Raw genomic sequence first — 27,794 nt, forward strand, 5'->3', positions numbered from 1 at the left:
AGGTTCAGGTTAGTCATTCACTGGTTATGGATCAGGCTTTGTTGAATTCGTCCAAATGAACAGAAAGTCCTGAGAAGAATAAGTGTGCAACACCGCGTGTGTGTGTGTGTGTGGAGGGTCACAAACCAAAAGAAGTGTTCTTTGTCTCTGGAGACAATTAAGCCTCCTCCACTCACCCCCCCCCCCCCGTCCACCATTGCAGCCTTCCTTGGCTGCAAAGGCGAAACGACCCATCTCCTCCTCCCCTCCCTCACACCTCCATCTGCATCATCCCGTCCCGCCCTCCCCTCCCCTCTTCTTCTTCTTCCTCCTCTTTTTTTTGTCTCCTACACAAACCACCGGAATCTTTCAAAGTTTCCATCGCCACGTTCACGTCTTCAGCTGCACGCGGAGACAGAACTCTCCCTGAACGACCTTTTCATCCACGCGACATCAGCTCGTGAAGTCATCTTCATACACACAAAAGCGACTGTAGTATGTATGCCAGGCCTGTATGTGGCGCTGTAATTGTCATGAAGCGACGAGAGGACGACATAGTTTCCTTCCTTAGTTTTTTTCACTCTGGGAGACGAAAATATTGTTTCTGAGCTCCCAAAATGTCAGTTCCATGTGGACAAAAAAGTAGTTGATTCATTAAAAATGTCAACAAAGACAAAACTACTGTTTCCCTACTAAGACACAAAAAGACAAAGAAAGGCATTAAAAGACAGAAATTAACTTTTTAAAAGACACCAATGTGGCGGATCGCAATGACTACACTGTAGAAAATGGCATTAACGCTCAAGAATAACAGCTGAAGAGTCAACAGTCGAGTTGTTTGTCGTCATGTCTGTCGAGGTGTGACTTCCAGAGAATCGCCGCTTCTCTCGCTTACATTCCTGAGTTGAGGCAGACCAGAAACTAAACAGATGCTAACAGGGAAATTCACGGTTTAACCTGCCTGAACAAAAGTCTGTGGTTGCACAAGAACATGCTACACATCATTTAAAATCTCTGTGAAGTGAATATAAAACAAACCTTTGTCATGGACAAGACTTTGTCACAGACAAAACGTGTCACTGTCCATCTGACTGCATCAGAATAATAATAGTAAACTAAAGTGTACACTTTAGAGGGGACGACCCACGGACGTGGAAAGTATCGCCATGTAGATGCGTTTCACAACCCGGCCCCAACCATTCCAGTCTTTGGTAACCCTTCCCTTGGGGTACCAGATTGAAATGGTACGGTAAGGGTGGAGCTAGAGCTGGCTCCACCCACAACAGTTAGCTGATTGGGCGACGGAAAAAGCATTAGAAGATGGGTGGATGGATGAAGTTATGTGAGATGTCTAATTGGGGCCCATCAATCATATACTGGGGTTCCCTTTTCCAGTTGGTGTCCAGGGACCCACTGCCTCATAATCTGTATCAGATTAACGGGATGTTACCGGGGGAAATTTAAAAGTTAACCTGCCTGGAGAAACACCGAGCTTCACCAGGGTGTTTACTCTGGAACAGACGACACCTTCGATGAACCTGACTGGGAGTTTTTTTGGCAGCAGAGAAAAGATATTTCCCGCTTCTGTACTCACTGTATTTTCATAAAATCAGCAATTATTCGGCAGAGATTCTGTAGTTTCTACCTTTGATTGACGGGAAATCCCTCGACTTTGGGGCAAGAGAATCGGCCGCGACGAGCAGCAACTTTTCTCTCAAACTTTTCTTCCTCATCAATCTCCCGACACATATGGAAATCATCGAGTTTGACACAGACAGCGAGTTATTACACACCACAAACACACACACACACACACCAACTCTGTCAGACGACACAGTGTGTTCCTCTGAGACTGAGCGTGAGAAAGAGAGAGAGAGACATCGAGGAACAGTGTGTGTGACACTCAACGACATAAAAACACCCAGACCCAGAAACGACTTTTCTTGGATTTATTTTCTACCCGGTTGTTGCCAAAAAAATTAAAGTATGACAACTTTATGATCTGTTATTTAGCTCCGCTGTGATCGATTGTTGAACCTGAGGAAGCAGCGGGCGCAAAGTGTAATTCATGCATGATGAAACAAAGTAAAAGTCCTTTTTTTTTCTTCCTGTCTCCAGCTTTTTTTGAAGGATCAATCCGAACATTCTGTGATGGGTCAGTGATCACCCAAGTTTGTTCCCAGTCAATTTTGGTAAGAATCTACTCAAGAAATCATCGGATCCAAAGGATATTTGGTAAATGTGTGCAGAAACCGACTCTCTACCACATAAAGATGACAAACTAACAAAATATTAAACATTTCTGACTATTTTTACTGCTATTTCTGTAACACATCCTAATATTTTGACGAGGTAAACCCTACAAACATATTACAAAAGATATATCTTTGTGATAAATTCATCAAAATTGTATTCCATGCATGTCATGTTGGGGAAAACGTTCAGCTAATTTATTTGGCGACTCAAGAAACCTCTGGTAATGACAATTGTGCAAGTGAAAATACATAAAAAGTGTTATTTGGAAAATCTGGGACATGATATCGCCAATCAAACGTTCGGAAACATTAACGTCACATGGACCGTAGCCGACACACGGACATGGAAAGTATCGCCATGGAATCGTACGTATTTAACGTTTTTTCTTGCGTTTCCATGAGGAATAGTACCAAAATAACCTAGCCCCAACAGTTCCATTCTTTGGCACCCTTCCCTTGAGGTACCAGAGTAAAATGGTACAGTCTAGCTCCACCCAAGACTTGGCGACAGTTTTTCATCGTGTTACGGCCCTGACCCAGGACTGTACCATTCCAAACTGAACCAAACCATGATGTAAACACAGCATACGATCACTGCAGGAGAGTTTTCATCACTCACCAGATCCTTCCGAGCGTCCGTCGCTGCCTATGAGCGGCACGGTGATGGCTGCCGTGGCGACGCCGTCCGTGGCCATGGTGGTGTAGACGACGGGCAGTGACTGCACCACCACGGGAATGGTCTGCAGCTGACCCACCTTACTGGGCATGCTGACCGAGGGGATGGTGTGAATGACGTGCAGGATCTGCTGCCCGCCGGCGCCCTGCGTGGCCAGGATGGAGCCCGGCGACAGAACCTGGAGCGCAGGGGAAACGGCGAGAGAGAGACGGAAATGAACGGCTGCTCTAACTGTTCTCACAGTACATTTTTAACACCAGTTTCTTTGATGACTAAATATACCTTGGAACAGTGTTAAATAACTGTTTATATAAAACTATATTATATGATATATAAATAAATAACAGTTCAAAGAGCGTGTTTAACTCTTTCTGTGTTCAAATACAGCTACAACTGTTAAATATAAGATTAGTCCAGAAAATAACCAAATGTTTAACTGCTAAACTATGAGTGAAGAGTTAAAATGAACTATTTTGAAAGGAAATAATGCTCTATGGATCAAAGGATCAAATGTACTTTGGAACAGTGTTACATTAAACTTAAGAAAATGTTAAAATACCGCTTTGTAAGAGGGTATTTAACAGTTTTACAGAGTCAATTTGACGCCAATTTCTTTTAAACCCATATATACTCTGGGACAGTGCCATATTTTTCTTAAATGTACACTTAATTAGTTAAAATAATTATATTTCAGAGTACAACACAAATAAGACTATCAAATGTAACACTATTCCAGAGGTATTTTACTGTGTAATTATCACTAAAATAGTTAGAATAGTATTCAATTAAACATGTTTGGCTGTGTTTTAACACTATAAGAGTTAAATGCACTCTTGAATAGTGATATTTGAACTATTTTTGCTTAATTTTAAGTTAAATATAATACTATTACAGTGGATTTGGTGTCAAACTGACCTTTCATCATAAATAGTCACATGCACTCTTGAATAACATCAAATCGTAACACTAAAAGAGTTTTTACAGTGTAGAGGGACATTGTAGTTACCATGGAGCCTATAGATTGTACTGTCGAAGTGATGGGCGTGGCCGGCAGGCAGGGTTGGGTCATGATGCAGCTCGGCGCCGGGTTGACCGTGGTGGTGCTCGTCATGAAGACGGAGAGCGAAGACGAGCGCGGCTTGTTGAGCGACAGGTCGACGGGCTCCGTCTGGTCCTCGGCGGGACACGGCTGTGGCGAGGACGGCTCTGTCTTACAGAGTGGGGACTCTGTCTTCACCTTCAGGTCCGTCGGCTGCGGGCCGTCGATGTTCGTGTGCGCCTGCTGGAGACGAGAAAAACAAGAAAACGTTCATTTTTAGCGACGTTTAACAAGAAAAAAAACATGTGTTTTTCTTTGTTTGTGTTGTAAGCTTTCGCTTAACTCGCACTCGGGCTGGTTTGTTGTTGGTTATTTGTTAGATTTCAACAAACGAAACAAAAACTTGATTTAAAAAACACATTACATGAACTTTTAAAAACTAAAAGGCAAAACAAATCAAGGGAACATATTTCTGATGCGTCGGAAATAAAGCTACATAACACAAACTTGTACTTGTACTACAGTACGATATACTGTAAATAAAAACAGTATTTTATTGCGTCTCTACAAACCAGTGAATGCTTTAACGTCTCAGTTTCTGATAAACTGCTCGAATCCAACACGCTCGTCATGTGACTTTGACCAGACTTGTTCATACTACGCCCTGGTTGGAATGGGGCGACGCATTCGCCACCACAGGCACCCAGAGTTCAGCTGCCATTCAAGAACAATGGCTGCTGTGTGGGACACTGGGGGGGGAGAGAGAGGGGGGAGGACGGGCATAGAGACTGGTACAGACTGAGAGAGAGAGAGAGAGAGAGAGAGATAAAAAAGTAGAACTGGAGTAAGAGAGCGAGAGAGAGAGAGCGAGAGATTTGGCCTTGGTCCAGTTCAGCTGAGCCCAGTTTGGCTCTGGGCGAAGTCGAGAGGGTGGAGATGAAGCCACGCCCTTTTATCAGGTCACACAGTTCAGAGGGCGAGAAAGGGAAATAAAAGTGAACCATCCTGCTGTCGTCAGCAAAAAAAACACCAGTGTGGATGTTTGGAAAGGAAAGGAACAGAACGAGGTTAGAGGGAAGGAAAAAGAAAAGGAACAAAGTAAGACAACACCAAACAAATTAATAAAGGATGTTTGAGGGAAAGGAAAGGAAAGAAGGTGAGAAGGAAGGAATAAGGTAAGAGGGAAGGATAAAGGTAAAGGAACAAAGTAAGAAAACACCAAACAAACAAAACAACCTCAATGAAGGATGCATGTAAGGAAAGGAAAGGAACAAGGGAGAAGGGAACGGAAAGGAACTGACCAAGGTGAGAGGGAAAGTAAGAGGAAAGGAACAAGGTAAAGGAAGGGGAAGGGAAAGGAAAGGAAGGGAACAAGGGGGAAAGGGAAAAAGGAAATGAGAAAGCAAAGGAAATGAAGTGACCAAGGTGAGAGGGAAGGGAACAAGGTAAGACAACACAGAACAAATGAATGAAGGATGCACGTAAGAAAAGGAAAGGAAGCTAGGCTATAAGATGATTGTGAACACGGCTCTAAAAAAAAGACAGAACATGAGTGTGTGAGAGAAGTGAGGGAGTGGGTGAGGCAGAGAGAGAGGAGAAAGAGACGACGGAGAAAGAGAGTGGGTGGGAAAGGCTTAGCGTTGCCATGGAAACTGGGAGCTATCAGCTGACTCCATGTTTTCCACTCGTTCCCCACCCACCACCAACTCCCTTTCCCTTTCTCTCCCAGTCTGTTCGTCTTTCCATCACTTCACCTCCTCCTCCTCCTCTTCCTCCTCTCCTCTTCTTCTCCCCCTGCTCGTCTAGCGTGACCACACCCCCTTCACCTTTCTCCTCCACACCTCCTCCGCCTCTCCCTGCACCTTCTCTCACTCCTGAGATCAGCCACACCTTTGTTTCGTGCCACCTCACCCTCTCATCTCATCTCTCTGGCTTCACTTCCACCCACACGCTGTTTTTCTCTCCTTCTTTCTTTCTTTTCCCCTCTTTTCTTTTCACTGTTTCTCACATGAAACCAAAACCAAAATCAAATATTGCATGTTGGAGATTTAGGCCCGATTCACTCACGTTTCATAAGAATACAACTTTTGTAACATTTAAACACAGTTACTGTGTTGTTCTTGTTTGTATTGTTATTGTTTTTCATGTCGCAAGGGTTCGATATTCCATTTATTTTCAATACATGACGCGAAAAACAACGTTCTTTTTATAGTAACAGCTTTTTATAAACACAGAACTGGAATTTTCAGAGCCTGAAAATGCTACCTTTGGAAAACTGGTGAAATGCTTGTAGTCAGAAATCGGAATTTCCGGGGTCATTTTCCAGCGTTATATATCGTATATATAATATAATATATACTATTATATAATATATAATAGTATCACTCACAACACATAACAAAAGAAATCATTAAAACGGAGTCGTTTTGGTTTATGGACAAAAAACAGACGTTTGAGAACTTCATTATTTTGAAGTTTTCTGGACCCGACGAGAAAACAATCCACAGTTTAACTGATTATGATCAGGATAACGTTCGTTATTCAATTAAAAATGTGTTTATTTATTATTTAATATCACTGCAAGAGTCACAGCTGGAGTTTTCTTGAACTGGAACACACACACATGAACGCGTGTCTGAACCTGCAGCCAAGAAACACAAATACACAAACACACACACTCTGTCAAAATGCTGTAAATGTGTAAATTGCTTATATTTAGATTTGAAAGCGTCACAGGTGATGAGCCCTTCAAAAATGAACGTCCTGAAAAAACTGCAATACATCAGGTATTTTAAGAGCAGGGCTGCAACTAACAATTATTTTCACAATTGATTCATCAAACCCTTATTTCTCTCAACTGAGGTTCACATGGAATCAATTTGACTTTGTTGTTCAAAGACATTAAAGTACGGTGAAATTGGCACCACTGGGAAACAGTGCCATGGTGTCAAAGGTCAAACTGAGCTGTGACTCAACACAGCGACGAGTGGAGGCCACGCCTCTGACTGAACGCTTCATTGTTCCTTCTGTCTCAGCACACGGGAGAAAAAAACACACGTCATTGTATTTCACTCAGACAATGACGCAGGAGTCGTGACAACCTGCGGGACCGGACCTCGGTTCACCTTTCAAACAATCATCGCTGGGTCTCCTACAGGAACAGCAAAGCTCTGCTGACGCTAATAACATGGTGATTACTGCACAATGTATAAAATATGGAGAATTTATTATTTAAATCAATAGCGAAGCAACTTTTTCCCTTCCTAAAAGAATCACTGCAGCCACAAACTGAACCCAAGTCCCAGTTTCACTGAGGATTTGAGTGAATGAGCCCTTTTTAAGTCCAAATACGACAGGTTTTATGACAACTGGGGCCGTAAACGACAGCTCGCACTCAAAATTCCCTTTGAAACAACACATTATAAGGACGTAACACGACCATAATATATGTTAGAGTCTGCGAACCGCTCCTACTGTGGAAAACCAGAGTCAATCTTTGGTCAATAAAACCAAATCTGACACTCGTGAAAGTCAGAATCGGAATCCACGGGATAAACTGTGATGAGAGGATGAAAAGGAAGGAGACAACTGCTGTTGAAACACAGCTAAAGACCAACACTAACTAACTCACTAAAAAAGGCTTCATTCATCAAGAAATGTCTATTTCCTTGTAGATACAGAACTTTCCTGGTGTAAAAACGGCATCATTTCAATAAATGTCTTCACACGCAAACATAAACGCAGTCATGTATATGCCAGGTCTGTATGTGGCACTGTAACACTGTAACGCACAGGCACATTGCATAAAAAAAGCAGGGACAAGGACAGGAAATGACATCATCATTGCCCCAAAGTTACATAATGGCTGTTTCCGGGTGACTAAAAAGTCGATTTCGATACGACAGGAAAAAAAACCCTGAAACGACTCAAAGCGATGTAGTACACACTCCAGGTCTGTAAGTGGCGCTGTTGCTTCAAGATTAAGGATCTGGGGGGGTGGAGCTATGACATCCTACGTCTCCCTTGAGTAGCATGTGACGATTGTCGGTGGTTGAAGAAACACCGATGGTCAGCAGTCTGTCGTATTGTACCGTTTCACTCTGGTACCCCCGCGGGAAAGGTGCCAAAAAACAGTCCCGCGACCTCGGACACACACGTCACCGACACGTCATCATAACAACGTGTCACATGTGTGTAAGTACGCAAACAGGGTGAGTGAGTGAGAGCCGGGAGTGTGAAGGAAGATATAATAAAGACAGGGAGAGAGAGAGAGAGAGAGAGAGAGAGAGAGAGAGGGGGGAAAAACAACAGCTGGGGGAGATATTAACCACGAAGCACGCGGCCCCACCTATCTCACACACACACACGTGTGCGTTCCACCTCTTACAGCCGGACCCACCCAAAAAAACACCCAACTGCCCCCGCCCTGCGTTAAAACCGTAAGCCTACTCCGCGCTCCGCTTCACCCACCTGTTCGCAGTCTGATCCCAACACGGCGTGAACATGGACTCTCAACCCTGATGTTACCTAATAGGAGTTGCCAGTGTTGATTTCCTGGGTGCTTAGTAACTTATCGTCCCAAACACACACACACACACACACAGCGAGGGCCTTGAGGCAAAACCTACTTAATTACAGCCGTGCAGGTCAGGTTTTTTATGTATTTTACCCTTATGGGTTAGAACATTAAATCAAATCAAACAATATTAGAAGAAGTTTTGGGGAAAAAGCCTAAAGAAGACTAATTTTAGCCACTTAATAAAAGCCCCAAACTAAAAAAGAATCATTCATATTAAGTCTACACAATCTAAAAGAATATATCCAGTGCTTCATTTCAGGAAACGGAAGTTTTTGTCACATGTCGCTCCCGTGCACCAAAGCCCATTGACAAAACCAGCGATTTAAGCTCACAGGAACACAGGGAGCCGCTGGTGTACCGCCGCCGCGTTCAGTAAGGCTGTGTCACTTTGACCATTCCAAACGGACCATTTCAAACCCCAAAGGTGTAAAATAGCACATTTAAAATGTACTAAGAGTGAAAGCAAGTGGATCAACAACACCTGTGTGACAGGAGGTAAAATCGCTTATTTTCTCTATGGACTTTGGTGTAGACGACTGTGCGTCTTACAAAGCAACACAAACTGTAGTTTCCCTGCAACATACGGCCGTGTAGCAGGAATATCATGTAGCGAGCGTGTTATAAACATAGTGTAGAGTTCACATAACATCACAATAACAACCTGTAATTACGCACCTTCATATTCTGCTGGTAATTAATCCCACGTCCCACAGCCACAGGCCTAATTAATGTGCATTGACGGAATGGTTGTCAATGATAAACACAGTCAATATTCCACAGGCTTTGCTGCCTAATTCTGCCTGGAAAAGATGAGTTTTACCATAGATTTAGTCTAAATGATGTAAAAATGAATGTCAATCAAGGCTAATTTCAAACACACTGGGACAGTTTTGGACCAGTTTTCATGTCACATTTCAACAACCTCTACTGGCACGACAGGAAAATGCAGAGGAGCGAGTGAGCGGGCGCCTTTTTCTCTTTTGTTTTCAATTCCGTGGAAGTGTTTTGCAGAACTGGAAGGGTTTCAAACCCCGCCCCGGTTGTTTGTGTGTCCTGTTTAAAGGCAGCTCGCCGTCCTGTCTGACAGAAAGTGATAGCAATCATGAGATTAAAGAAGAAATTAGGCTTCTCTGACACGTTTCACTGGCAGGAATTCATATTTTTCCCCCATTGTTGCATGAGAGTGATGCTGTGTTTAAAGCGGCGCTGACTCGTACATTATGAAGTCGTCACGCGGTGAAACTTTCAACACCCGGCGACGCTCGCCATACCCGTGACTTCTCAGCTGAACGCGGCGAAACAGTCTATTTATGTTGGGATTAATTTCACCCTGGAATCATTTTTGTCACTTGGCTTGATATCGTCGTTATTTCAGAAGTGAAACAGAGTGAAGGTTCTTCTTTTAATCTCGTTCAGTTTTGACGAAATTATCATTTACAACCAATGAGACGTCGTTAAAAAGCCTCCGTGAGCAACTGGAACCTCAAGTTCTGAGGATCTGGTTAAGTTTATCTGGTTAAGTTTAAGGTTAAGATTTTAACCTTAAACCTGTCTTTGAGAGGACACTTTGACTGGGCTCCACAATTTTTTTTTTTTTAAAGTTAAGACTTAGTTTTGATGGTTAAGGTAAGATTAAGGGGCATTACGTCTATGATGTGTCCCCACTAAGTTATATTCCAGCTATTTGTCATGTTGTGGGGACATAAAGCTGTCTACACACTCACAATATGAGGACTTGTCTTCTTTGTAGGGACAAAAATCAAGTAAAGTACATTTTAAGGTGAAGACATGTTAAGTTAAGGTTAAGTTTCTAGGAAATGAATGCAAGTCAATGTAATGTCCTCTGAAGTCATGGAAACCAGACTGTGTGTGTTTAGGTCCAAAAAACCCTCCAAGCCTTTATTTGAGAGGACATTTTGACATTTTTGTCTGGACTTCGCAGCTTTAAATGTCTTTTTCAGGGTTAAGACTTAGTTTCAGGGTTAGGTTTATGTTAAGGTTAAGGTAAGGGGCTCGGGAATGAATTATGTCTCCGACGTGTCCTCACGAAGGACCTAAATTTGTCACAACACACACTCACAATATGAGGACTTGACTTATTAATGGGGACAAAACTCAAGTAAATGAAGCTGAAGACACGTTGCATGATAAGGATTAAGTTAAGGTCCAGGTAAGGCCAGCAGTAGTTAGGGTTACGGTGAGAGTGAGTCTCCAGGAAATGAATGGAAGTGAATGTAATGTCCTCTGAAGTCATGGAAACCAGACTGTGTGTGTGTGTGTGTGTGCCGCAGGTGTGGTGAGTTTCCAGTTTCCTCTGCAGAGAGCTCGGCTGCTCTGCACCTGTGCTCCATTTCCTCATCAGTGGCAGTCACTACTTAAGTCCTGGCTTTTTTCTTTTTTTTTTCCTCTGCTCGTCGCCGCACGCCGGCCGTGAGTCACACGCTCTGCGGCAGACGCAGACGTTTTCAGGCCACCGGTCACATGATTTCTTTGTCTTCGATTATTATTTCCTCATGTTTGCTTACTTACATACTTACTTACTGCCGATTACACCAATTGTTTCCCCCCCTGAAGAAAACCTGTTATTTTATATTTAATCTTCTTATCAGTTCACCTGCAGCTGCTCCCACAGACCTGTGGCCATTCCTGACAACACCTTCTCCCTCACACACACACACACACACACACACACACACACACCAGTGCAAATCCATGGCAGTGAGGGATTAACGCCGAGCATCCTCCACACAATGCCAGTTTTTAACGGTTTTTGGGGCTGCACTTTAGGTTGAACAGCAGCAGCTGCTGTAACATATGACGACAAAACCGACACACGTCACCTCTGTCTGATTCATTCATTCATTCATTCATTCATTCATTCATTCAGTTTTTGTGAATGTGAACCATGTCTTGTGATATGAGGCTGATTTGAACAGATTATCTGGCCAAATTATCCGGTCGTGTGAGGAATTAACAGGACACAGCAGTCTTCTGAAGCCAATTAAAGTCTCTTTAGATAAAAAAAAAATCAGTCTCGGACGTCGTTAGGTCCAAACTGGGAATCAAACATGACTTTTTGGTCATTTCCTGCTGACTAGAGAGCAAATCTAAGCTCTAATGTCCATTTGATAAACGTTAGTCTGGTATTTCAGACGTAAAATCACCGTAGCACCGCGCCCACGAGACGAAAGTCGGACAATATTGTGTGGACGACTTCTTAAAGTGTCTCCAAATGACATTTCTTACTTTAACTGTGGCAAGCTTCCCTGCTTCCTGTCTGTTTTTGGGGTTTTTTCTACTTCCTGGAAGCTCCACTCAGGAGGAAGTGGGCGGCCAACGATGACATCATCATCCTGCACCATCCGTCCTCCTCCTCTCTGTCTGTCTCCTTCTTCATCTCTGCATCCTCAAACTGTGAATGTGCTGCCATGAATGGACACCGGACACACACACACACACACACACACACACACCAAGCAAAGCCCTCCTGGCAGTAAACAGGCCTCTAACCTCTTGTGTCCCTCACTCTCACAAACACACACACACACGTCAATGTACACACCGATTCTTCTGCATTTAAAAAACAACAACAAAAAAGCTTTATCCCTAACCTTAACCACACTTAGTTAATGGCTAACCCTTACCTTAACCTATAACCTTAACCAGGTCCCCATAAAACGAGCTTCCGCCTCATTAGGACGAGGTTTTTGGTCTCCATTAAGGCCTATACTGGTCCTGACAAGGTCAGTGTTTATGCCAGAAAAGGTCCTAAAGAGGTAACACACACAAGTACACGCACACACACAACTCTATTACTCGCTGTGTGTGTGTCCGTGTGTGTGTGTGTGTGTGTTGTGGTCGGTCTTTGTGCATGACTGCTCCTGCTTGCCGGAGGACAACTGGCTTGTTTATGTGCATACATCAGTGACACACACACACACACACACACACACACACACACACACACACACACGCATACACATATGCACAGAGGACCTCATTGTGTGTTTGTGTTTCTATTTGTGTGCATGTGTGTGTGTGTGTGTGTGTGTTTGAGAGAGAGGGAGAGACATTTCAGGGCTATTCACTGCGCTGTGCTGGCAGGTATTCAGTGTGTGTGTGTGTGTCTGTGTGAGTGTGTGTGTGTGTGTGTGTTTTTGCCTTTGGCTTAAGTGGTGAGCTAGAAAGGGAGAGAGAGAGAGAGGGGATGGCTTGGAAAGGTGGAGGAGGAAGAGGAGAAGGAAGTAGGGTGTGTGTGTGTCTATGTGGAGGGTGTGTGTGTGTGTGTGTGTGTGGGGGGGGGGGGGGGGGTCAGGCTACACAGTCTTTTCGGCAACTCCCGCCAGAGCTGTGGTTGCCATGGAGACGGGGTGAGCGGAAGCAGAGCCTCCCTCGACATATCCTATTAGGGCGAGAAAGAGGAAAAAAAGAGAGACAGAAAGAAGGGAAACACGGGAGAAGGAAAAGAGAAAACAGGAGAAGAAGAAGAAGATGAGATCAAATGTGTGTGTGTGTGTGGTCTGAGGGAGAAAGAGACAAAGCGACTGATATAAAGAGAGAGAGAAAAGTCTTCTTCCTCCTGACGCCCCACAGAGGCCACGGAATAACCTTTAACCACGTTCTGACACTCAGACTTAATCACCTTCTCTTTACTTTATTATCTGCCCTCATTAACACAAATGAATAGATCTCGGATTTTTAATTCGCTCCATAAATCCAAAGAACATCCATCGTGAGTTTGAGGTCTGCTCGTGAGACAATCCACTCTGTGAACGAGGAACTTTCACGGTTTGCAAAGAAGACATTTTTCTTACAGAGAGTCAAATGTCAACTGCAGGGATTTGATTTTCCTGCTCAAATCCCAAGTTTACACAGCGACGGATCAGGTGTCTGTCCCCGGCTGATTGTCATATATAATGTCGAGCCCCGATTCTCCTGACATTATCCGCAGGTACTGTCTGAAAACAGCCTTAAGAGACAGTGCAAACAGCAGAGAGAACAACTTGCATGAGCCACATTTTTACCAAGTGGTACAAGATTGCGACCGACTATAGTTGCCAAGGACACCACAGTAACCAATTCATATCACCCCAACAAGCAACCAGCAGCTAAAGGGTGGAGCTAGACACTCAGAGAGTCGTCAATTCCGTACAATAATGGGAATGGGAAAGGAAAAACAGAACTAATTAAAGCAGTAAGACAGACGGTGTGCTTTCCCATGTGTTTTGCTGATCTGATGCTACGCTATCTCAATAGCTAATGCAGCTATCCCATTGGAAACACGAGCCAAGTCAAAGTTTACGAGTCCAATCCGTAATGTGGCGAGTTAAATCACATTGGTAGCACCTCTGGGACATGCAGCACATCTTCCTGGTTTTAATAGCAGCAAAGAAAAACGCTTTGTGAAAAGCTTTGTGAAGTTTCAGATCAGAAAAACTAAAAAATCCCCCAAAAACCCACATGCTGCTACCTTCCTACGAAGAGTTTCAAATCTCATCTGAGCATCAGTTTGGTTCAAAGTCGGGCCCCGATGGCCCCTTTTTTACTAAGGCCCTCAAATTCATGCCAGGAAACATCCCTGGCATGGTCATCACTGCTGATTGAAGCCAGAGCTGATCAATGTCGGACTTTACTGCTGATAGAGCTTTCAGATAGACACGGTTCCGGTTCACACCAGTTTAAGAGGAACCAAAGTGAGAGGCGGAAGTAAAATCTCCATACTTCCTCTACTCTCCGCTCGTCTTCACAACCCAAAATATGACACGCCCCCTGGAACCAGAGCCTTGCTGGTGGGAGCTTTTGGGCTATTGGCATTTGACAAGAGAACTAGGTCGTCTGTCCAGTTTGATAGTCGTCTCAATCCTTGGCAAGGCATACCAAGACAGGGCATCTTTTTCAACAACAATTAGGGCTAAAAGCTCTTCAGAATCAACAAAAATGCACGACAGTAAACCAACAGTCTTCAGCGATTCGTGTGGACTCCTCTGTCGCCGCTAATCTCTCCGTCCTTAACAAGATGTCTCTCTTAGATGAGTTGTCGTGTTGGGTTGAAACAAGACAAATAAACTGCACATATTTGGGTAAGTGATTGATTTTAAAGGTTAAACAATGAAAAGGTCAAACAGTCGTTGGTTCTGCTTTTTACCGCTTTTGCTTGGTAGAGACTTTCTCAATTTTATTACTAATTGCACACACTGTCAGCTGATTGAAAATAATTGGTGATGAACAACAAGTGATTTACTCAATTCAAGTCAGGGCAAGATGTGAGTAAAGTTGAGTGGGCTGTGTGAATACCAGAAGGATCTGCTTCCTGGAGACTTTATCTTTGGACAGGAAACTCCACTCCCCTCTGTTCCAGGGGAACTAAAGAGGTGTGGTCAACACACACACACACACACACACACACACACACCCATGAACACACCCTCCACTTAATGAGGTCTTACGCAACACTGCTCCACCCAGCCCCCACCCTTTACCAGCCCAAACCACACCATGCCACCAAACAGCAATGCGCATACACACCACTCCCCTCCCCCAGTCCTCTGGCCCTCACAGCCTCATGTGAACAGACTGACGTTTACACTGCTTTTCCTGCGAAACCTGAGATGTTTTTTAACTGGTGAAATTTCATTTTCCTAGCAGCAGGTGGGAAGTTTGGACCTCCAGCAGTTACTTCACGTCCCGCTGTCCAATCTTTCACCTTGACGTTCCCCTTCCTGTATCTGATGGGATTCTTTTTTTTTTTCTTTCTTTCAGTTACTGGATTTGGCAAAACAGAAACGGGGCTGATAAAAATGATAACTTAATTTTTCTGCACATTTAATTATAGTTATGCCAGTGCGTCATTGACATCATTGTGATATCACTTGTTTGCAATATTAATGTAAATCGTCTATAAAGTGGGCCCAGTATTGAGCCTTGGGGGACGCCATAAATATTAAAAAATGTCTGCTTCCATGTCGTTGCCAAGAGATTCTAAAATGTACACAAATTATATTTTTCTTCAGTCGCACACACAACAAAGTTAGCTCTCAAGTCACTATGTTGCATATTTTGGTACGGTATCTCGTTTAAGCTATCGTGAAGACAATCCGATTAATGAGTGACATTGAGTGATGTCCCAAGTTTTGTAAAAGTAAGGATTGCTACCAACATGAATGCTCACGGCTAATTCTGCAGCATTGCACAGTAAATTGGAGCAAACAAAGAGTCTGAACATGCTAATGTTCCTGCCGATTGGAGTCAAAGCTGGGGGGAAACCTGTGTCATTTGATTAGTGCTAGTGAATCCTTATTAAATATGTAAGTTTTGTTTGTTTTGACCAGTAAACACTGGTTAAACTCAATTTTGCTCTCAAAAAGCCTGTACCTGATCTAATCATGCAGTTACAAACATATTTCAAGGTGGACAACGTGGCTTATGATTCATAATTCATAATCATAATCATAATATAATCATGATTGATAAACAAAAATTACCCAAAAAGGAAGAACAGCTGGTTTTAATGTCCTATCTACCTTCCCAAACACACAACCCCACATATCACAGTGTCACAGTGTTGTCTCTTTTCCCCTCTGTGTTACAAACAACGATGGACCGAAAGACTTTTGTCAAACGGCGCCATTCCATATAAAGTAACAGGATAATGACACCCCTTCCACTGTTGCCATGCCTTCACAGCGGGTCCAGGTAACAGGCTGATGATGCTGCGCTCGTTCTTTTTCTCTCCACTACAATTACAAAAGGGCCAAATCAGTCAGCCATGACAGGGAGCTAGCGAACCACAAACAAGCATTTGTCACAATGAGTGACACGACCCCGAGAGCGATTTTTAATGATTTTCTGAGAGCACTGCTCCGGCAGATGAATATTATACCTGGAGAAAAAATGACAGCAAATGCTTCCAAACCTGATTAAATATGGGAGAATAATTATTCTAACTTAATATAAGGAATAAATTGGGCAATCAGGTAATCATTCACAATTTAAACGCGAGTTTTAATAGGTTTTAACTGGAACTGGAATCAACCTCACAAACCCCAACACAGGATTCCAAGATGGTTGCCATTCACATTAATATTAAACCTTTTCAGTCATTTTTCAAACATTAAATTGGTCATATACGTAACCAATCTTTAAAATGACTTTTTAACATATATGACAAATCTTTGGTTTCTTTATATGCCGACGACTCAGTTGTTTATTTGTCCAAATTCATTGCACAGTTGGTCTTTGTCTTTTTTCCCCCTCTTATTTTATTTTGGTGTTAATTCTTCATTTAACCCTTAGTGCACCTTTGTATATTTGTATAGTAATAATAATAATACATAACTCCTTATATGGACATCCTTGGGGTGTGTGTTGATAGGTCACACCTTCAGGCTTTACAAAATGCATTTTTTTTTTGTCTTCTTATGTATTGTTGAGTCAAAGTTATAATTAGTTTTATATTGAATATTTAAAAAAGTAATGATAATTGTGCAGAAGTCACAAAAATAGACTGTTTTTATTCTATGTCTGTTCATAAAAACGAGTCAAGTCCGATTTTAAAGTAATTTTTGCTCGGATGTGTTTATATAATCGGTGAAAATTAAAAATATATAATTTAATCAGATTGCCTATAGGTTTTGCTGAAAAGAGGATATAAAACACTCTATACTGCACATTCCTATAGCCTCTGTATGTACATATTAACATAACCATGGGGGAAAAAGCAGCCTTAATGCCCTAAAGTACCATATTTGCTGTTATTTACATCATTTCAAATATGTAATCTCTCAAACTGTTAACGCACACATCAACTGTTTTTTTGGGAATATAAAATTGAAAAGCAAAGCTGGAAATGTGGCCACTGAAGGCCACACAGAGGAGGACCGAAATGGACGGCAGTCATAATCCTGAAGTGCAGCCTGTCCTTATCTGAACATCCACACCCTCTCCACCTTCCCACATATCTCTCCACCGTCCATCTGCATTCTGTCACCGCGTCTCGCCGAAACACCTAAGCCTTTTCCATTTCTCTCCCTGCTATCTCCTCTCTCTCTCTCTCTCTCTCTCTCTGTCTCTCTCTCTCTCCTCGCCACGCACTTCCTCCGGCTTCATACCTCACCCATCCTCCACCCACCCAGCTCGACAACACCCTTTCCCTTCAGTGTGGAGGCCGAGTTAATGGTTTCTATACGGTGCCTGTGACTCTGACAGGCTTTACCTTATCATTACTGCTCACACCCTTGATTCCATACAGTCCTCCTCCTCCTCCTCCAATAATAACAGGGTGAGCGACTGAACTCTTCTGTGTGTGTATCACTTCTCCATGTATTTCAATAGATTTTAGACATCTCAAGACATAAAAATCTTTTAATTTGTGAAATATTTTTCAGAAAGGTCACCAAAATTAAATAAAATTGGAGGCTGCTGTTTTTCTATTATAATCATGAAATAACTGGGTTTTTTTAACTATATAAACACACCTGAGTAAAAAGTGCTCTTTAAAATATGTGGATATGTGAAATTTGGAAATGTGTCCCAGTTCAAAGTTCCCATGGCTCGTTTTTATGAACAAACCTAAAAGAAAAACGGTCTATTTTGTCACTTCCGCACAATTATCGTTACTCTTGCTTTTTAAAAAAGAACACGAGATATAAAAAGAAGAAGCACTAGTCCACTTAGACACACTCACCTATATACAGTGGAACTGAATGAAAATAAAAGTCATAAGTCAGAGTTAAAGAACACAGAACCTCCGCTCTGTAAATCACAACACAGCTTCTTACGTTTTAATTTAATGTAATTTACGAGGAAACAGTCAAAGTACTTTGACACCGGGAGATAAAACTGCCGGGGGGGGGGGAATTCGGACGATGTGAAACCCAACAAGGAGTTTGGTTTCACGGGAAAGCGTTTCTCCTCACAGTGATTCACGCTGCCTGCTGTCAGGGCCGCTTGTAAAGGCTGCCGTGACCTCTGACCTCGCCGCTATGTGCTTCATGGAGCTCGTCCCACTCCGCTCCGCTCCTTGAAAGTCAATCAGGATGAAAAAAAAAACAAACAAAAGCTCAACGCCGCAGCTTTGACGCAAATGACAACAACGCGCTTGGACACGTGACAGCGAGTCTTGCGGCCGCGTCATTTCCCCGGCGTCACGCCGACAGACGAGAGTCAGCGCGGTTTTAAAAATATCCTGCTATCTTTATATATCCAGGCAGATTCACACGGGATTCTTGTTTTTATTTTCCCGCTCGTCTGGAGCTGCTTCACTTCACATTCACGCTCATTTCATTCATTTCATTTCAGCTTCATCAACACCTCACTCAGGTCACACACACGCACACGTATCTTCTGCATCAAGATAATGTTGTATATTGTTCTTAGAGGAGATAGAAATGTTTCCAAAACCTCTTAAAATCCATAGAAATGTGTATTTGAATTCATTTGTGTTTGCTTTTTAATCCACGTCATCCTCTTTACCACGCCTGTGGTCCGGAACAAACCTCCTGTGAAACATGTGAGGATTAGAAACGTAATAATCACTTAATACTCGCTGTATTTAGCGTATTTTTCCGTTTGCTCCATGAAGCACAAACCCACAGAAGAACGAAGCGAGACAACATGACGACAACACCCAGAATCCATTTCTGCTTCCTGACATCGTCAAACTACGCAGAAGAAAATGGCTGACAAAAGTCTGAAGAATTACTGAAATTGGTCAAAACCTAAATGAGTGAAGTTCTTTGAAACTAACGTGGGCAAAGTTGTCAACAAATAACCTGGTAAGTTTAGTTTCTGGGAGCTTAAATGAGGTGTTTTGACCAATTTACATCATTGTTAGAAGGTTGAGAAGAAGATTGAGAAAATTCAGTAAAAAATAGAAGGTGACGTAGAAGTAGTGGAGAGAGAAGAAGAAAATGAAGTCAAAATAATTTAGAAGATGAGGATCAAGGGGAGAAAATGAGGTAAAAATGGGAGAAGACTGGGAAAACGTAGTAGAGGGAGAAGAAGTAAACGAGGTAAAAAAAAAAGGACGAAAATAGAGTCGAGTCGAAGATGAGGTTGAAGTAGAGGAGGAAGCAGAAGCGGAAGAAGAGGAAAATGAGGTAAAAGATGGGAAAAAAAATCAGTTGAAGATGAGGGTAAAGTGAAAGTGAAAGGGAATAAGAAGCAGAAATAAAATGGTGGTAGTAGAAGAAGAAGAAATGGAAGAAAGGATGAAATAAGAAATGAAAAGAGAAGAAAATGAGGTAGAAGTTGTGGAAGAGGACGAATAATAATAATAAGAGAAAGAAAAATGGAGTGAAAGCAGAGATCAGGATCCACCTCGTCTTCAAACATCACCTCTGCGTCTAATCACATTCAGTTCATCCTCGTCTCCTCCCTCACACTCCACTCATCATCATCATCATCATCCTTCACTCTGTCTGTCCTCACATCGAACAGCGATTCATCCTCCATTCACTCGGAGCTCCGCCCCCCCACGTATCCACACACACACACACACACACAGAGTCCACTTCACGGCTCCTTCAATCAGGCGTCCACGTCCTTCTCTCCTGCTCTCATTCATGACAAAATCTGCATCTAATTATCATTTACTGTGTCCCGGTGACATCAAGAGGAAAGAATTCCTCCAAATATGAGACGACGAGCCGAGTCTGGTTCAAAGAGAAGACGTCACCTCCCCCAAAAGTACCAGCTTTCTCTCGCCATGCAGCTATGATTTAAAATGTTTTAAATACACGTTAAAAAGGTGTTGCAGATTAGCAGTATTGATACCAATGATTAACATGCAAACAGATGCTGATTGTTGTTGTCAGAAGTCGGATTTTCCCAGTTGTTGAACGGGAACGCTCCCTCAAGTCGGATTTCCGACTTCACCAACCCCCCACACAGGATTCCAAGATGGCTGCCACGCTACAAATACGGCAAATTTGACCGTTAATTGCACTTCTAACATGTTTGTTTTCACATTAGATCAGTCGTATGTGTAGCACGGTTTAATGTTTTGTTTTTGTGTGCAAAAGAAAACATGTCGAGCTTCGTTATCGCTAAAAATAGCAAGCAGCTAGCCTATCCATGGTTTTTTTCCAGACTTCTCAACTCGGGAAGGGTTCAATCATCTGTTCCATTTGTAGTTGGAAATCAAAATATAATAATAAAATAGTACTGGTTCATTTTTAACCCGCAGACAACCTTTGCTACGCTGTTTTTGAGCGCCAAATTAGCATTAATATTGCTAACAGCTAGCCCAAGATATGTTTGCGCCCATGTTTGTCCTTCCAATTTATAATCTGTTCCATTTGTCGCCAGAACTCGGAATTTCAGAGGAGGGTGTTCGTGTTCGGAGCAAGTATTCCAAGATGGCTGCCACTTGTGTCACATCAACAGCTGCTTGTGTGCGCAAAAAAAACCAAAATATGCTAAAATACCAGGCTAACAGCGGTTAGCTCAGGACACGTTTGAATCCATGATGTCACTTTAACTCCCAGTTCTGATGTAACTGGAATAAAAGTTTGGTTCCAGGTGGATTAACATTTCAATCCCCGCTAATCCCGCGTAAACAACACCTGACACCACCTGTCTTCCTGTCCACCACCCATCCATCTGTCCATCACTGCTCCTGCTCTCTCCTCCCTCTAATCAATCAATCAATCAGCCAAAGCCCCGCCCCCTGCGTCCTCACCGTGCACTCCATCTCCTCCGGCTCTGGTTTGATCTGCACAGACGGCATGTCTGCGTCCACCTCCTCCTCCTCCTTCACCTTCTGCTCTTCCTCCTCCCGTCCTTTCTTCTTCCTCTTCTTCGCGGACCTCGTTGCCACTTCCTTTCTCTGCTGCTGCTGCTGCTCTTCCTCGCCCGTTTCCTCCTGCTGCTCCTCCCGTGGCGGTAGCCGAGGCCTGGTCACCGGCTCCTCCTTCTCCTCCTGGACCTCAGGTGACGACGTTTGTTGTTGTTGTTGTTGTTGTTTTCGGGTCAGGGCGCTGCTCTGCCTGGCCGGGCTCCTCTGCTTCTTCTGGGCGCCGACGGCATTCTTCTTCTGCTTAGGACTCAACTGGCACTGAAGAGGAAGAGAAGAAGAAGAAGAGAGAAGGTGAGAGGCCTGGAGGAGACGAGAGGAGGGAGGAGGTGGAGGAGGAGGTGATAAGAGGGGGTAGTTGAGGGGGAAATGAGGAAGGGGGGGGTGGGGTGAAATGGCTTTAGAGGAACAAGAGGCAAAACTTCCAAGGCAAAAAAAAAAGAAGAATTTAGAGATGAAGAAGGGAAAGCAGAGGAGGAAGAAAGGTAAGAGAGGAAGTGAGACAGGAAATGACAAGAGTTTAGAGATGAGACACGTTACCTCTGCTCTGAAAGAAAACCCCACCCCCTCTTCTCTTTCAAAATCTACCAGGAGGAGGAGGAGGAGGAGAGAGTGTGTCAGAAAACACACTTTTTAAAAAAAAGACAGAGAGACAGAGAGAGAGAGAGGACGAGAGACAAAGGCCTAAATCCTGAGGCTGCTACTGAGGGAATGAGAGCAAAAGAGAAATAACAGAGAGCGAGAGCGAGAGCAGGGAGGAGTAGCCGTGGACTGACCCCTCCCTCTCTTTCAGAGGCAGGCAGGCGGACACACCCTTTTCTGGAAGCCGAGCGAACGACACACACACACACACACATTCATGCAGCGAGAGAGAGAGAGAGAGAGAGAGAGAGAGAGAGAGAGAGGTGGGGAGTGCCATGGCAGAGGGACGACACACACACACACCTTCTCTTCTTCTCTGTCTCCATTTTCTCTCCACTTCCTTTTCTCACACTAAAATAAATAAATGAAATAAACGATCTCGCCATTTTCTGACAAACTCACGAGTTCGACCACAGACGGAGGAAGAAGTTATCGATGCCTGAATCTTATCACACACACACACACACACACACATTATTTGACCTCAACATTTACCCCCCAAAAAAACAGTTACAGGAACAAATATAATAATGATAATCTTCTCAGTTCTCCAGTTACATCTTTAACAGTGTGGGAAAAAAGCTTATTATTTTCAAACTTATTCAACTGTTGGAGTTCAACTACCCGACCTCTGACCTGGAACAATGAAAATTCTGTTAAGAAATGTCATAATTCACCAGTATTTTAAAACAATATTGACACACGTGAAGTCATACAAGAATAACGTCGATATAATTATGCAAAATGATATGATTTTAAATCAGGAGGACATACAATAACATCAATTACACTGCATATTATTGGTTACATTATAATAATTAATAATTTGACAAGTTTTCTGGTTTTTCAAATAAAATTAAATAACAAAAAAATCCTCAAAGGAATAACAAAATACTATAATATAATAATGATTAATAATAAGAAATAAACGTTGCATTTGCTTCCCAACCAAACACATAAATAAATGTACACTTTATGTTGTTTATTTATAACGTTTTAATATGTAAAGTTAAATTAATTTTGGACAGTAAACAACTGTTATTTCAAATAAATATGAATACTTTTACTTTGAAAGGAGAAGAAATGGTGAAGATCTGAATCTGACACTTCCACGTGTGTTTAAGGGGAAGAGGTTGTTGGTTTATTTTGTTATAATTCCGTTCCGTAACGGCTTTTTCCGTCGCCTCCTCGCCGTGAGTCGCTGTTGAGGTTGCGAGCCACGGTTTGAGCCACGCTCATTTGCACAAAGTGGAAGTCGTAAAAAAAGAACAACTTCCCTTCCAGCCTCTTTTATTTTGTCTGTTTTTCTACTGCACTCCCTGCTGAGCTCAGCTGTTGCTGATGTGACTGCGGTTGGACCTTGTGTGTGTGTGCGTGTGTGCGTGTGTGGTTTTAAAACGAAATCTACAATCTTGACACATTGATCTTGTTGTGTGGTTGAACTTACCCCACACTGAAACGCACGTTTGTCTCAGGTTCAAATCAGAACACTTTTTTTGTTACATTGACTTAAAATATCCCTCATAGACATTTTAAGATTATGAAAACACAATATGAGCAACAAAAAGCAAAGTTTCATTTCTCTGTTGAATTAACTGGAAAAACTGTTTTTCAGCCTTTTGATCTGTTTTTTTTTTAGCCTCACAGGAAATGACATCATCAGTGATGCCGGCGAGTGACTTGATCTTGTTTAAAGGGTTTTTATTCGGCTTTGTTCTCTCTCAGTGTGACCTAGTGTTTCTCTCCGGGGAGGCTGACATGTGACCAGTGGATTCCACAGCGAGGTGGGGCCTCAGCCAATCAGCCTGGGTGTGGCTGCAAGCACCGGCCCCTCCCACAGACACACACACACACACACACACACACACTGGATTCCCAGCCCCATTGTGCGAGGACAGAGCCCCCCTCTGTGAGTCCAAACAAAGGTGAAGGCAGCTCGGTGCCACACCTTCCCCCCCCCCCCAATCTGGCAACCTGCACGCACTGTGCACCAGCAACCGACATTACTCTAAACATTTCAAAATAAGACGCACTTTAAAATGGCTTCTCTTCCAGGATCAAAGGTCACAGAGACCATGTGACGTGCGCAGTCACATGGCAACAGCAACAAAAGTAGAGATTCATTGCTTCCTACGACGTTTGCACCGACGTCCAGGAAGAAAAACCACCAGAGGAAGTGAAAATAAAACTAGTTTCAGACATGAAGTCAAACAGTGTTCTGGAGTTTTCTGTTCACATGCTGGAAAAATGCAGAGGGAGTTTGTCGAGGTGAGTGATTTTGTGTTTGTTGTGTCAAGATTTATTAAGCCGGTACATTTCATGATCTGTCAGTTTAGCAAAACCATGACCTGGCACTTTTTAAAGAACTTATTTACATTGGCTTTTCACACCTTGTGGCACAGTGGCACCTCCTTTCAGTTCTTCATGTGTGTTTTATCATTTTATTGACTCTTATTTTATGGTTGTAGGTAAAAGACGATTGGGGGTTGCAACATTCCGCCGTTTTCACGCTTTAGTGCAAAAAAAACTGAACCTTTTGAACAACGTATTCCCCTCCTCGCCTGTGGCGGCGCTGCATCAAGAACTGCTGAAGGAGAAGACAAGAGAAGTTGCTCATGTGTTGGTTAATGCAGGACAACTTCTGTTTCCTCCACATCAGAGCCAAACATGGAGCTGCATCCAATCCACCCTGAGTCGTCGTCTGCAAAGGTCCCTGATTCTTCACTTGTGGTTGAGTTTGTGAGTGAGTAAGATGACAACAGTAGGTGTGAAAGAAACAGGAAATGGTGTCAATTAGAACGTCATTGGTGTCTATTTTGCGACTGACCACTTCTCACCTGCCGAAACCCGTCCATTCAATTCAGTCAATGCAGCGTGAAGGAAATCTGAATTTGCAGACAGTGGTTCTTTTTCTCTCTCTCCTCTGAACATCACATTCCTGCTACATTTTTATGTCAACTTTGTGAAGAATTGTCTTCCTTTTTCCCCCTCAAAATGTTAAAATCAGAATTGGTGTCTTTCCAGCAGACTCCATGCAAATCACTTTCCTCTCAGTTATTAAAAACCACGGCTCTATTTACTTTTCCGACGGTTTGGTGTCAGACGATCTCGAGGAGGGAGGATTTGTTATTGTCTGTTGGAGCGGGAGCTGAAGGCGGCCGACGGCACAGCTGAAGGGCAAAACTCCACCAGTGGCTCCGCAGTGAAATAATAATAAAAAAAGTTCATGTTTTGTTTTTTTTTTAAAGTGTGGACACACGATCAATGAAAACATAGAAAGTTGATTTTAGCCTCAAAATTCATGCCCTCTTAACCCTTTAACACCTTTTTTTTGCTTATTTTAACCATAAAAGGGCCAGAAAAATGTCCTGTGAGGTAAGTGCTTTTGCCTGTTTGTTTGTTTTTCAGTTATTTACAATTTGCTGCATGTTAAAGTAGTGTATTAACAATTTAAAATGAAGAAAACCAAACAAAAAAACTCTGTAGTTGTAAATGAACGACAGATTTTGCGTATTCAATTTGAAATGTGAACAGTTTTTGTCTCAATGTCCAAAAACTGTGCAGGTTGTTTTTACAACTCTCTCCTCTACGGTGACAGAGACGCTGATTCACTGGCTTCCTGAAACAGCACGAGTGAAATAACCATAATAAGCACAAACCGTCGCGTAGTTACGGTCCTTTCAACATTAAACTCTCATTTGTAAACCGCTTACTCTCCTGCACCAAAGTCCATAGAGAAAACTAGCGTTCTTAGTTCATAGGAAACGTGGGAGTTCCTGGTCTACTGCTGCCATATTTGGTGAGTTTGTGTCACTGAGGTAAATCAAAAAGGAAGGATTCAAAACCCTGAAGTCATGACATAACATGCTTAATTAATGACGGGAACAGCAGCGGCTCGTCAACTAAAATCGCTGGTTTTCTCTCTGGACTTTGGTGTGGAGCGTAGTGAGCAACAAAAACTGCAGTTTCCAGTTGGAAAAAGCTGCCTGACAGTGAGATAAAGCAGGAAACATATTCTGAAGGCAGTGCAGACTTGAACTGGCGTGTATTTTATGAGGTGAGCCTCTTGTTAAGTGGCCAAAAACTGGGTTTTCAAACCGTCGCTGTTGGCAGCCTTGTTTTCCCTGAGCTCATGCCTCCAGTGAAACCCTGACTGTGTGCATATACCCCATACAAGGACACAGAATATTGACCATTAGTGGGAGGAACGCATAAAAGCAGAAAAGAGGAGAGGACAGGAAGAAGCGTCCTGATAATAGAGGTAGGAAACTACGACCGCTGTGAGTTGATGAATCTGTTTGGAAGAATCCGGGCTTGGAATCCGGACCGCGCGCGCCGCACTCAGACCTCGATCGGACAGGATTTGCAAATAAATCTTTTATTTTTCTCTCGCCGTGTTTGTTTTAACCTGATCTGGAGCTCCAGCTGGGTGGAGTTGAGCGCTGCAGGACAGTGCAGACAGTGCCGTGTGAGCAGTAAATCACAGAGGAGGAAAAACAAAACACACACACACAGAGAGAGAGAGAGAGAGAGAGAGAGACACACAAAACATCTGAAAACTCAAGTTGTCTGGACTTTTCTGGAGTTGTGCTGCAGCTTATAGACCACACCCATTCCACCGCACAGAGGAGAAAGAAGCAAACACTGGGAATCTTTTCACAAATCCTACATGAGCCGCATCTGCTGCAGACGAGGGAAAGTACAGTGACGAGGTCAGGAGTGTGTGTGCGCGCTTGTATTTGTTACCTCTTCAGGACATTGGAGACCAAAGCCTGGTCCTCATGAGGCAGAACCTCACTTCTGAGGGAGTGGTTAAGTTTAGGGCTACGGTTTGAATTGCCATGAATTTTTTTAGTTATTTTTACTTTCTGCCCCCGGGGAGCAATGGTGCCTTGCTCAGAGGCAACCCTGCCCTTGGCCCCTCCCGGGAAATATGTGTTCTTGAAGTTGTAGCTTTGTGAGGACCAAAAACTGTGTAAAACACATGGGATGAGGACATTTGGGCTGGTCCTCACATCATGAAAAGGGTTTTTGGGGTGTTGAGACCTGGTTTTAGGGTTAGAATTGGGTTTAATGTGTGTGTGAGGGTCCTTACTACGAATGCTACCCAATCATGTGTGTGTGTATTGTTTTGTATTTATAACTTTGTGAGGTCCAAAAAAACCTGCAAACCAATCTTTGAGAGGACATTTTGACCTTGTGGTGGACAACAACTTTTGGGGCCCAGACTAAAATGTCTTGGCTTTTCAGGGTTAAGCACTTAGTTGTGATGGTTAAGGTAAGGGGGCTAGGGAATGCCTTATGTCTATTACGTGTCCTCACTAAGACATAAAAACAAGTTTGTGTGTGTGTACTAATGAGTAGTGATACTCTGTGTGAGTGTGTGCGTGTGCATGTTCTGTGAGTGTAAATGAGAAGTGACAAGTATATGTGTGTGTGTGTGTGTGTATCTCAGAGGAGGAGGGGGTTCCACTGAGGAGTTCCAAGAATAAAATAGGGTGGGGTGGGTGTGACCCTGTCAGCCTGTGATCCTGGCACAGGAAGTCAGGGTGGGTGGGGGTTGCAAGGGACGAGGACGGACACACGGAGACAGAACCTCAGAACTTTATCCCCTGAAAACGACGTCACCACTGAGTCGAGGAAACATCAAATCTGTTTTGTAAACAAACAAACAAAAAAAAACAGCAAACCAGTGGCCGCTGTAAATCCCACACTCTGTTTAAGAGTGAGACGTCTCTAAAAACAGCTTCCCATTGCATATAACATCTGTGTAAACACACACACATATGTGGTAAAATGTCGTCCAACTAGACGACTGTACTTGTCCTGGT

The 27,794-nt window shown here is 43.1% G+C and overlaps 1 protein-coding gene and 1 long non-coding RNA gene across 3 annotated transcripts in view; one reads left to right on the plus strand and one right to left on the minus strand.

The window, feature by feature from the left end:
• The window catches only part of klf8 (Kruppel like factor 8), a 64,372-nt gene that overhangs the window by 11,519 nt on the left and 25,059 nt on the right, over positions 1-27,794 (minus strand). Inside the window, exons 2-4 of one of the 2 annotated variants that reach the window (XM_058626915.1) lie at positions 21,208-21,582; positions 3,917-4,189; positions 2,854-3,088 (exon numbers count right to left, since the gene is read on the minus strand). In XM_058626915.1, coding sequence (XP_058482898.1) covers positions 2,854-3,088; positions 3,917-4,189; positions 21,208-21,582 — 883 coding nt within the window. Of the gene's footprint in view, positions 1-2,853; positions 3,089-3,916; positions 4,193-21,207; positions 21,583-27,794 lie in introns of both variants that reach the window. The other variant, XM_058626914.1, reaches the window with a different exon arrangement.
• LOC131458145 (uncharacterized) lies at positions 23,967-25,323 on the plus strand. Its single transcript, XR_009240065.1, has 3 exons — positions 23,967-24,231; positions 24,432-24,706; positions 24,988-25,323. It is a non-coding gene; the product is annotated as an uncharacterized LOC131458145 (long non-coding RNA).

The sequence above is a fragment of the Solea solea genome, chromosome 4 (genome assembly GCF_958295425.1).
Source record: "Solea solea chromosome 4, fSolSol10.1, whole genome shotgun sequence".
In the NCBI taxonomy this organism is placed as follows: domain Eukaryota; kingdom Metazoa; phylum Chordata; class Actinopteri; order Pleuronectiformes; family Soleidae; genus Solea; species Solea solea.